Raw genomic sequence first — 12476 nt, forward strand, 5'->3', positions numbered from 1 at the left:
TAAATATATAAATAAATATGCACCCAGGCGACCCATATATGCATTTTAATTGATGTATTTTTAGCAAAATTTCTAATGACAATCAGTTTACGAAAATAAACAAAAGAATTCAGAAATAGTCAGGCTATAATGTGGGGCAAGAACATAATTATGGGCAAATTGACAATAATTATACTGATTGTGTCTATTGTTGGCGGTGCATAATGTAAAGAACACATCGAAGAGAATAACAGAGAAATTCGCAAGAAAGAGCAGGCCGAAAGCTGCTGGCAATGTTAGTGTCAGTGCCAAGTCGAAATTTATGGCAAACATTTGTGTGCAGTCCGCTCGAAGGCGGAAAAATGGGGCGTGGCGACCCTGGCCCCAGGCGCTGGCCATGCCAAAGAAAAACAAATTTGCAAAACAGCATGTACAGTTAGATTCATGCATTTAATGTGTTATTTGTTGGGTAAATATTGAAATAAATACGTTTTCATGTTTTTGACACCAACTGTGCGTATGCGTAATATGAGTGGAATTTTAGAAAGAACTTACTTTACAAACGAGAAATTTTTTTCTGTTGAGTTTGCTTTAAAAAGCCACTCTATCAACAATTCTTGATTCAATTAAAGTAGTTTTTAAATTTTGAATGCCAATGATAATAAAAGCGAATCGAAAACACATCGAAAGGTGCATAAAGTATACACTAAATATATTTAAGCTCGCATTTTTCATGCAGAAATTTTTAAATGGCTCGATTAATTATAAAATTTCTGTATAAATGAGTAAACATGTCTCAAATTCATTAATCTCAGCAATTTGTTTGCCGAATGGGATTTATGGCCATGTCGCTGACTGTTCTCCTGCAAGAAAACTGCGAGCAAAGCAGAAAGTGGCGAAAAGTGTGTTGTGGAAAACAGCAATCGAAGCGTGGACCAAAATAGATCGCCCGAAAGCAGGGGGCGTGGCCGTTGGGGTGTCGACTAAACTGATTAGAAAATCCGCCTTGGCCAATTCCTATTGCTTTTGGCATTTGACACAGAGGCAGTGCAGCAGCGTCCGAGGCTGAAACAGAGGCATTTGTGTTGCCAAATTGCCAGCGACAAAAGTTGCCGTTGTCTTGTCAGTTGGCTGCTCTCTTCGCTGGCCGTCAATTAGCGCCGTTTGCCATTTGAACGGATTCGGTTCTTGGCGGTTCTCTCGCCGCTGATTCACTTGTTTCTCTAAAAATCGACGGACCCTTGGGCACTTGCCGCCGCCGGGGCATTAATCAGTTGCAAGACGATCGATTAGCGGCTAACAAGAGCCCGCCCGTCCAACTGCAGCCGTCTGCCGTCTGCCTATTGCCCGATTATCCGATTCTCGTCACCTCGCGGCTCTCATAAAAGTCTAAAAACGTAGATAAATAAATAAATATCGATGATTGGTCCAATGATTGGCGAGCGAAAGTGAGATAAATATTTTTCGAATTACCTAATCGACTGGCCATTAACGTGAGTGGTGTGAGTTTTTCGAGTGCGTGGTGAATACAATTTATATAATACGCGTTTAACCGAATCGTTTCTCGCCGAGGCATTCTCATTGCATCGCCGAACGTTGGAGGATTTGGATACGGATTCGGATTCGATTTTGGGCATTACGCAATGGCCGCTGAGGAGACGGCGCTAACCGGCGTCGGCGAGCTGCTTTTCTCGCTGCTAATTGGCTATCTGGGCGCCCTGGAATTTGCCTTTGTGGCCCGCCATCTCTACCACTGGAGTTTCCGTCATCCGGGGATTCTTCTGCCGATGCAGCCGCTGATTCAGAAGAATTGCCCCGTATGCGTGAGAGATTGGATAAGGAGATTAAAGAGGCGGCAGAAAGAGAAGCCCTCGCGGGCACCAATGTCATGCAGGATGGTGTCCTATACAGCAACGGCATACGGGTGGATCCTGCTGGAGACAAAAGAGAAGCTCTGGCCGCGGAACTGGCACGCCAACAGCAAATCGAAGCGGAGACGCGACGTCAGTTGGCCGAAGCCGAAGCCAAATTGGCTAAAGAAAGACTGAGAATCCAGAGGGAGAGGGAGGAATCGGAGGAGCAGCAGAAAAAGCTCTTGGAGGCCGAAAGACAGCGCGAGAGAGAGCAGGCGGCGAAGGAGCTGCAAGAACAGAGAGACGCCGAACGCAGGCAGCTAGAGGCTGAACAGAACGAGCGTAAACAGCGCGAAATCGAAGAGAGAGAACGCCTAGAGAATGAAAGAAAACTGATAGAGGCGGAACGCGAAAGAGAGGAACAAGAGCGCAGACTGCAAGCAGCTGAAGAGCAGCGCGAGATTGAAGAAAACGAAAGAAGAATCTTCGAAGCAGAGCGTCAAAGGGAGCAAGCCGAACAAGAGAAACTCCTAGCCGAAGCCGAGGCCGATGAAGCCGAGCGTCGTCTCTTTGAAGCCGAGATTCAGCGAGAGCGCGACGAAGCCGACGAAGAAGAACAGGCGCAACGGGATGCGGAGATTGTAGAGCGCCTTCTGGCTGCTGAGAGAGAGCTCAGCATGAGCGCCACCGAGAGCGAGCTGGAGGAAGAAGCCGCCATGGCAGAGCAGTCCCGTCGCCTCATTTCCAGTAAAACGGATCTGGAGCAGAGGCAGCGGATGATCGATGAGAATGCAAGACGGTTCCTGGAGGCTGAAGAAGAGATGGTGATGCTGCAGCAGCGTCAGCTGCAAGCCAGCCACAGCAAAGAAGAGGCAGATGAGTACGCCGGCATGGAACCCGTGGTGGAAGAACCCTGTGTGAAGAAGGTAGCGCCACCTAGATTCCAGGAGCCAGCCGAAGAACCCTTGGTGGTGCAGAAAGTGAAAACGCAATTTGGTCAGGGAAGTAGTTCCGAAGACGGCTATTTGGTCAAGTCGAAGACCCTCACTTTTCCAGGTGTGTCCGATGAAGGTTCGTCCTTGGAACCCTTTTCCAGCCAGCAATCTTCGTTCAGTACCCAACTCTCCGACGAAATCAACCGCACCGAAGGCGAGCGCCCAGAACCCGAGGGGGAAGATCAGATACCGGATGTCCAGTACACCGAGGATTACCTTCGATCCCTGGATGGAATCAAGAATCGTCCATTGGTCCGAGAAGATGGCTCAGGCAGAAGAAGGGCTTTCAAGAAGCGCCGCTCCAGTGGCAGCTCCAACTCCTCGCGGGACTCACGCGCCTCTCGCGACGAGGAGCTGAAGATGTTCACCTCGCTGGAGGAGGAGGAGCTGCGCCATGGCGACCGAGATGACTACAACCCCATCAAGTATACGAGTGAACCCACCCTTAAGGTCAAGTCCCACCGTCGCCACAAAAGAAGTCCAGCAAAGGATGTGAAACAGCCAGCAGATCCGAGTGGGTCCCTGGAGATGCTCGGCGAAGAGAGCACAAATCCCTGGGGCGAGGTGGTACCGGAGCACTATAAGGACACCGAGTTCTGGAAGCGGGAAAAAGCCCTCTCCATTGACGAAGAGGTGATCGAGCCGGAGAGACCTTCCAAAGGAGAAGATGTGGAGGACGAAGCCACAAATGAGCCGAAATCTTCCTCTTTTGAGGATGCTACTGAGGCACAAAACGAACAGGCAGTGGCTGCCCTCAAGCAGCAACTTTCCAAGGAGCAGGTGGTGAGTAAATGAAACTATCAGTCAAGAACCTTAAACAGTGGTTTATTATGTGTGTTAGGACAAGGAAACTGAAAAGGATAACTCACAAGGAGCAGAGACAAGCGACAGCAAAAAAGCCAATGTAAGTGCGTAGGACAGCCACCTAGCACCTTCTTACATCCACTAAATGCGATCCACACCAGATCCACAAAACTCCAAGCCCCACTGCTGCTTAACTAACCTTCCCTAACTGCTTTACCTCTTTGCTTTTCATATGGCTACCGCTTCCGCTTATCGCTTGCTTTCCCGCTTTCCCTCCCTCAAAAGTTGCAAACCTCTTCCGCAACAGAGGAGCAATCAAGGGGTGGCTCACCTGGTTTGCGACGCAGTCCCCGCATGGATGAGATGGAGCACTACCCGGAACGCTGGTCCGCCAGTCAGGAGCAGCATCTGGAGCCACATCAGCCACCGCGAGCAGCACCGTCCATCAATGTCCAGCAACCGGATACGGCACCTTGGCGGGATCAGTATGGATTGCTGATGGAGGGACTCAGCGACTTCTACGACTTTACCGCTTCCGTGAACCCTTCAAGATCACGTTCCGCATCCCGAAACCCCTCACCAGCTCCCAAAAACGTGGCCAACCTCATGGATGTGGAAACAGAACGATCGCTCGAGGTTTTCGACGACACGCAGGAAGGTGTAGTGGCAGGTGAACTTAACTGCGAGTCTGTGCTTCAACTCCTGGAATCAAACTTAAATGAAAACGATTCCCAAAATGAACAGCTGCAAATACAAACGGTGGCCGATGATGCCCGCAATGGAAATTCCATGTTACCAATGGTATACGAACCTCTAGAGGGAGCTTCTCTTGGTACTCCTTTAGAGGAAAGGGGGAGAGAGCCGTCTGTTGGCAGGATACAATCCCGATCCCGATCACGTTCCCGTTCTCCACTCCCAACCTCTGAGAATCTGGAGAAAAGTATTCACAAACGCCGGGAGCGACTGATCAAACAGAACGACGAGCTAGCTGAACGACTATCCCATTCTGGTTCGGAAGGTTCCATGGAAATCGAAACTAATGGCAATGAAAGATTGAGCCCACAACTGGAGGTCACGCTGCCGCAACCCGTCATTGAGATCAATGAAATGGTGGATGAGCCCATGGAAGATGCCGAAACAACGCCCGAACAGATGCGACTCTTTGTGGAGAACTTGAGAGCTGAGCGGAACGCCCGCTCCGGGTCAAGATCCCGTTCCCGTTCCCGTTCCCCGCTGCCCACGGCAGGCAATATAGAAAAGAGCTTGGAAAGCCGCCGTCTGAAACGTATCCAGCATAATGATGAAATCTTCGAGAAACTACACGAACAAATGACATCGCCAGAGATCATAATAGAGTCCGCTTCACCGCCAAAATCACCGCTTCCGCTACCCACCATATCCATTGAAATTGTGGAACCACCAGAGGAAGCTGCAATCCAAACCGAAGCAGAACCTGAGGACACTCCCGAGAGTATGGCCAGACTTTTCGAGCAATTGCGTCTGAACCGCGTACGTTCCCATTCTCGGTCCCGATCGCGCTCCCCACTGCCCACGGCGGCTAATTTGGAGCAAAGTCTGCAAAAGCGACGCGAGAAGCTGATAGCTCAAAATGATCAATTCTTTGAGGTGCTCCAGGAAAGAGCAAGGACTCCGGAACCCGAAACCCGCTTGACAGTGGAGTATGTGTACGAGTTTGTTCAGGAGAAAGAAGAACACAGAGAAGAGAGTCGCGATATGCGATCTCTGTCACCATCACGTTCGCGATCCCAGTCCCCAGATCCGGTGCCAGATGAATTCCATCTGATGCTCAATTTGGAGGGCAGTGAGTTGCGTACGTTACGCAAAAACAGCGAGGAGTTGGAGAGTGTCTTGGCCGCCAGTGCTAAGCAGCGAGAGTTGGACCTGGAAGCGTTGGAGAAACTTCACAATGCCAACGAAGAAGTGGAGTTACGCGTGCTCAGCCCCACCAACTCAGAACTAGAGCGAGTGGTTGAGATGGCACGGGAGAACCCGGATCTAGATCGCACGATCTCCGAGGTGGCCAGGGATCTGCAGGATGAACTCGTGGCCAGCGGCTTCAAACGCTCCACTTATGTGGGCGAATCGATGGATCTGGGAAGTGATCAGTTTAAGGAGCTACGTCGCGAGGCAGCTCAGTTTCAACGATCCCGTAGCCCGTCTCCTGGAATAAGCATGGATCTGGCACGCGAGCAGGCGGCAGCCCAAAGGGAACTCCAAGCTGCCATTCTAGACTCTCTAACCGATAATCGATTGGGCGCCAAACCAAAAACTTATTCCGAGGAAAGGTACCGGCGAATCCCATGAGATATCCCCCGCCCAACTTGATGACTTGCGTCACCGGACCGCCGAGTTCCAGCGATCGCGTAGCCAGAGTCGTTCACCCTTGAGAAATGAGGAACTAACCCAGTTGAAAGAAATTGAAGCGGAGTCGGCCAAAAGGGAGCTGCAAGACCAGTTACTGGACAGATTGGCCGCCTCGAGCATTAATTTTGAGAACTTTTCACGGCACTTGAATGCCGATTTCTTGGATAGTGAACGACGGGCCTCTGATTCAGCCTTGATGGGTGACATGGAGCCGGATGAATACCATCACTTTCCGTCGCTACTCACTGGCCCAGGAACAGCCCGTGGAGGAGTACCCTACCGATGACTACGTTTACATCTCACAAATCGAAGTGCGAACTCTAACGGGGACCCGACTTGGTTAAAAGAGGATTTTTATACCCAAGAGCAGGAGGACTATTCGGAATCAAAGAGTCCGGTTGTGGATGAAGATTCCTGGGCGAGAGCTGTGTTGGCCGCAGAGGCAGAGGCAGCTGAATTCGATGCCACCAATGCCATCTACAGCTATGATATTGCTGGGGACCTTGAGAACCTTGACCAGGAGAGGAGCAGCTCCAACGACAGCGAGGACACGCGCCAGACAGTGGTGGAGATTGACGATGAAGATGAGTACGAGTTTGAGCTGGATGAGGGTATCTCGGATAACAACGAACGCACCCAACCCACCGACGAATCCCATCATGACACCTCCGAATGTGAGGAGGCGGAAAGGAATGCAGATCGCTACGAGAATCGGGGCGCTCAGGATTGGGAAGAGGTGGAGGATGTAGAAGATTTCCTTGACTACGGCTTCGATGATGGAGCTGTGGGCGGCGCAACACCCTACTCCGATCCGGACTCCTTCATCGAGCAGATCTACAACGAGGCCATTAAGAACAGAAAGCAGTCGGGTATCCTGAGGGAATACGAGACCATGGTTCAGGAGCAATTGCCCTCGGACCACAGCGAATCGGACAAGGAAAAGTCCGGCTCTGAGAGTGATAGATATGCACTGTGGGCCAAAACTAGGGAGTTGGAGCGTTCTCACTCCAGTACCCGCCATTCAGACGTCGATATAGCCTTGGGTTTGATACCAGAAAACGAACGCCGGGAATCTGAAATGCGTTATTTGGGCGATGCCCATGTTGCGGCCCGGCAATCCACGAGGTTACGATCCCGCTATGGATTCAGTCCTAACCTGGAAGTGGGTGACCTAGAGGACGATATCGAGGTGGACCTGAATTACAAGCCCAAGAGGGAGTACAACTGGCGCAAGAACTTTCGACTAGACGACAACGAAGAAGAGGAGAGGAATGCTCAAGATTTAGCAGATGAGAATGACGATCAAGAGGCCAGAGATCAGTTTGAGGAGGAATTTGGATGGCAGGAACGAGAACAGGAAGAAGAACAGGACCACGACCATGACCTGGATCAGTTAGTGTATACAAATGAAGAAAACGGCGAAATGGAAAATGGAGAGCTATTGGATAACCGTCGAATCAGTCTAGGTGGAGAAAGCATAACACTCTTCAGCCGTAGTCCTGTACGCGAAATTCTTCCCGACGTACCCGAAGAACTTCCGCAGGACGAAGATCCACCCGAAGAACAGCCAGAAGAGGTGGCTCCCTTGGAAGAGTCGCCCGCCGAGAAGCCCAAAAAGAAGAAGAGCAAGAAGAAGCTGCGTAAAGGATCCAAAACCGAGGAGGAACTTAGGGACGACAACGATTCGGATACGCAAATGGCAACTACTCGACATAATGAAGATCAGGAGGTGGCCGAACCACCCAAGAGGAAGACACGCTCCAGACGAAGCTCCAAAAGCAGCTTGACCAACGAAGAAGCCAATGGAGGATCAGGACTCTTCTCACCTCGAAGCAGTCTTGCCTTTGTGAGTGAATCCTTGGAGGGCATAGCTGAATTTGAACCACAGGAACGAGACGAAGAACAGTCCACCAAGAAAAAGACCAAGAAACGCAAGAAGGCTTCGGCAAAGGAAAACAAAGAAGAAGCTAAAGAGACGACCCAACCGCAGGCTACGGAAGATTCTCAGTTGGATAAAGCTCTGGCTGCCGCTCTGGCGGAGATTGCGCCTGTTTCAGTGTCCACTAACTTGACTCCAGAATCCACGCAGCAAAATCTACTGTCCACCATCAGTACTGGACAGAGTGTTTGCATAACCCCAGCATCTTCGATCGAGGAGATTGGAGAACCGCCCTCAACATCCACCACTACGGTGGCTGCAGTGGTGCCAGCGCGATCCGTGGTGGATACCTTCGATATACTCAAAGATGCCAACTTCTATCCGCTTTTCTAGCTCGCTTGGTTTGATAACTAGTCTTATACCCTTCTACACTCTATCACTCATTTGATTTACTCTCTATCTGTTTCTTATAGACATGTTCATAAGCCAAGCCAAGTCAAGCCAAGCACAGCCCAGCACAATCCAGTCCAAGCCACATCCAAAACCGAGCACGCTGTACATGAAACCAGTCCCAGTTAAAGATCCAGTGTACCAGAACTCAAAACCCAGCATCCAGCATCCGCTCCTCTGACTGAGGGTAAAAACACCCGACCATGGGGTCCCCGAACCCGCTCTGTATAAACTATGTATTATACTAACGACCCAGAAAACTTTGAACCCAAGAAATACCGAACGATTGAAGGATTGTTTACCATAGCTGTTAGTTTACTTAACGATTTTGTCTTTATCAATATGCCGAGAATAAAAGCCAACTGAATAAATGAAGAAAACAATTCGTTGTACTCTGGTCGCTATAAATAGTTATACACCCCACCGAATTTTGTATCTGTGGCTTGTGCCAATTCTGCATCGGCCACCGAAATACTCGGGCATTGAGATCATTCATGCCGCCGCACCGGTGTCATCCATCCAAGTGCAACCGCAAAAGAAGCGGGACCATAAATCTTCCCACAATTGCCCATTTTATTGTAAATACACTATACATATATCTGCGGCCCAATTTGCATTTTCGCATGATGTCATCGTTTGACACACGAGTCTTACCAGCCTGAGCCTGGTGATGGGCCAACACATAAATCCCATTGGGAAATGTTCGCCATATAGATTTACTCGATTTTTAATGCTCTTGTCATTGCGACTATAAACGAAACAAAAACAAACTGTCAAACACACGAACTATGTATATATTCTTTGTTTTGCCCGTACACTTGGATTTTATAGGTCTTATGTGTGAATAATGAGCCTAAGGTCAGGGCTAAGTAGCATTATGTTGGACTAGAATTTGTCACAATAAAATATGTATGATGTTTATCTTTGATATTATAAGGAGACAAAAGTGTCATTTCGAATTTAAACCCAAATTTTTTCGTTTAAATTTTAATGTTTATTTAGTTTCAAATGATCTGTTAGTTATAAATGTAACTGATGTTACTAAATAATTTCTATAGTTAGTTAGTAATAATTAATGTTCGATATAAATTCAATGTGCTATTCATGAAAAACTATTCATATTCAGAGTTTAAAAAAGAGAAACGATTTAGGAATATGACTATATCATGTTTCTTATTGTTTCCTTCTTGTTTAGCTTTGCTAAAAAATCGTGTAAAACACGATTGAGAGTCTTCCCTTTAATTATTTTTTAATTTATTTTCTGGTTCTTCCCCAAAGTATGCAGCGTTCGAATCCCGAAAGTATGCTCATCTATCCTAAAGATTCATTTAGGTTTTTCCGCTTATGTCTGTTTTGACAAACATGTTATTTTTGCACTTATTTTGCATATTATTGTTTGGCGATATGCCCCTGTCAAGTTTTATATGTCGTGTCCTTAGTCAAATTAACCAAAAGTCAGCCACTGAAAGGCGACAAAGGTTCGCATAGATAACAAATTATCTCAGCGACTGTCAGTCCGCAAAAGGGGAAATTGAAAATGAAAAATTCTCAAAATATTTGTGACAGGCCAACAGGAAAGTGTGTCACTCGAGTGATTTGTTTACGCAGCTCACTTGGCTTTGTTCTTCACTTTTGCACTGGGGAAACGGGCCATTTGGAATTTATTTCTGTAAAACTCATTACGTAATGCATCTGTACGGCAAATAAATGTATCTCTCCGAACTTGCGTTAGAGCCACATCCAAGCAAACACGGCGAAAACGCTGCCAAAAAGTCTTATTCAATAGTTTTGTCTTTGACATGAATTCATTTTTCTTGCGGGGCACACTTAAAAGCCAGCGGTTTTATTTTCTTTCATATTTTCCACCCAAGAAACAAGCGCATATAGTATTTGTACTGCTGGCAGAAAATTGCCTTAAAAATTTTTTAAAAAATTCACTTGAATTTTGTGCGTTCAGCTGGTAAACCAATTTTTTTCATATTCAGTGTCAGTTAAATGAAACACCTTTTTCCACATTGCCAAACATTTGTTTTTGCATTCCAAAAATAGAGAGTCAACCGTTTGGCATCACTTGCTTGCATATGTGTATTTTTCGATAAATTTCCAAAAAACATGATTTCATTTGATTTGCGTCGACCAATTTAAAGACAAATTAAAAATGTGCCAAATTAAAACCAATTCTTTTTGGGGGCGCAGCTGTTCTTAAACTTGAACTTATAGACATCCCCCCATTGAATAATTTGCGCAGAATAGGCTCCTTGTCTTGGGAAAGTTTCCCTCTTCGCTTTTGATTCTCGCTCAATAAACAAGAAATAAAAAATATAAAAATACGCTGGAAAATACGCGCCTGTCTGTATGTGTGTGTCTGAATTTATGACCCAATTAACGCTTTAACGCCTGCGTGAAAAATCCAAATAATCGTAATGAGGAGCGAAAGGAGGCGGGGACGGGCAGTCACATCAAGCAAAAACTTTTTATCAAAGATTCGCAAAATGCAGTTTATTTTTAGACCAACTCGCAGATTGCATTACACTCGGCTCCATTGCAGTTGTTGTTGCTTGTGTCTGCGGCGAAAATAGCAACAACTAATATACACATGCGATGCATTATTCTATAAGTATGTGCATATACTCAAGCACGAACATATATCATGCACCGTATATGATAGATAGGAGCATGGGCAGACGAACGAAATTCGGGTGCAGAAAACGAGCCGGAAATACATTTCCATTTAAAGAAACTCCAGAATTTCTTTATATTTATAGTTTTAAAATTTTATTAAACTTTAAAAATGTATAGCTTAAGATCAAAGTTAAAACAGAAAACTTTAAAACAACAAATAAGAAAATGAAATTAAAATAATATGTATATGCTTAATAACTATGCAAATTATAAATAATACTTTTGATGATTTGAAATACTTCTTTAGATTAATCCCTGACTTTTAAAAACATAAAATGTTCAAGAACAACAATATCTAGTAAACGTTTACGTGTTTATCGATGTTATAAATCAAAGCTTTTATTTTATAATTTCGGTTAATGTTATGGACAATTCTGCCTGGATATTTAATTGCATTAAATCCCCCATCTTTGCGCAACCCACGTCACTGGTACAACATTATTAAAGCCATAAATTCCCATCACAGCAGTGAATCAGTTTACATCAAAATTTTGATTCTTAAACAATAAACATATATTTTTTGTGGTTGCTGAGGGAAGCCAGAACATTTCACGAGTTGTTGATGTTGTTTATTGTTCATTTTAATCTGACATGTATTTCTTATTCCCCGCTTGGGTTAGACTGCCGACCTAGAACGGCGTTCATTTGAGGCCTTGTTAATTGCTTTCCACTAGCGAACTGTCACTAGAACATTCTTACGACCCGTTGGTCATTTGTACTTGTTTAGTTCTCGCCAATTTACCTTGGTCATTCGCCCTCAGGTGTCGCGTCAATTTGTCTAATGGAAATTGGTTCTGCTCTTGAATAAACATTGGTTATTAATTGGGGTAAGACATTTTTTTAATTAGTCGAAAACTATGGCATTTATTTAGGACTAGATGAGGTCAGGGTGAATAAGTAATCCATTAAAAGCTGCACATTTAATTTGATGTATTCATGAAATGTCAGAAGTCTATTCTTTCAGCAGTTTTTTTTTTAAATATGTAGCTTAAAATTAAATTGGCTTACAAACTTTGTTATTATTTTTGTAATAATTGCTTTTAAGCTTTAATTGAATGCTAATTGATATCATAAATATACCCATTTAATGTTAAATTATAAAAACAAGGAAATAAATGCTTTACTTCTTAATGTTTATGGTTTTGCTTAATATCGGAATAATTTGTTACATTAAATTGCGAGTATTTTTCTAATTTGCCGGCACACCTGTTGGTTCATTTCATTTCTGTAAACATTTTCGCCCATTGGCATTTCAATGATGTCTGTTTGCCAAATGCTGTAATGCCAGAAAATCAAGAAATTTCGGAATGGCAAAATAAATTCCATATATATTAATACTAATACGATAGTGTATGGGCTGGAGATCAATTAGGGAAATCTATTGGAAAATACGAACATACCGTAGGGGTGCGATAATCAAAATGCCAGACGCATATCATCGTTTTAGAT

The 12476-nt window shown here is 45.4% G+C and overlaps 2 protein-coding genes across 7 annotated transcripts in view; both read left to right on the forward strand.

Moving 5' to 3' along the window:
* The window catches only part of LOC128257478 (four and a half LIM domains protein 2), a 61132-nt gene that overhangs the window by 36060 nt on the left and 12596 nt on the right, over positions 1-12476 (forward strand). The window lies entirely within an intron of this gene.
* On the forward strand, positions 741-8728 carry LOC128257476 (trichohyalin-like). Its single transcript, XM_052988496.1, is given in 7 exon segments — positions 741-1749; positions 1752-3610; positions 3669-3731; positions 3917-5938; positions 5940-6245; positions 6247-6346; positions 6349-8728. Coding segments are annotated over 7 exon segments (6417 nt in total). The 5' UTR covers positions 741-1622; the 3' UTR covers positions 8289-8728.

The sequence above is a fragment of the Drosophila gunungcola genome (genome assembly GCF_025200985.1).
Source record: "Drosophila gunungcola strain Sukarami chromosome 3L unlocalized genomic scaffold, Dgunungcola_SK_2 000002F, whole genome shotgun sequence".
Lineage (NCBI taxonomy): Eukaryota > Metazoa > Arthropoda > Insecta > Diptera > Drosophilidae > Drosophila > Drosophila gunungcola.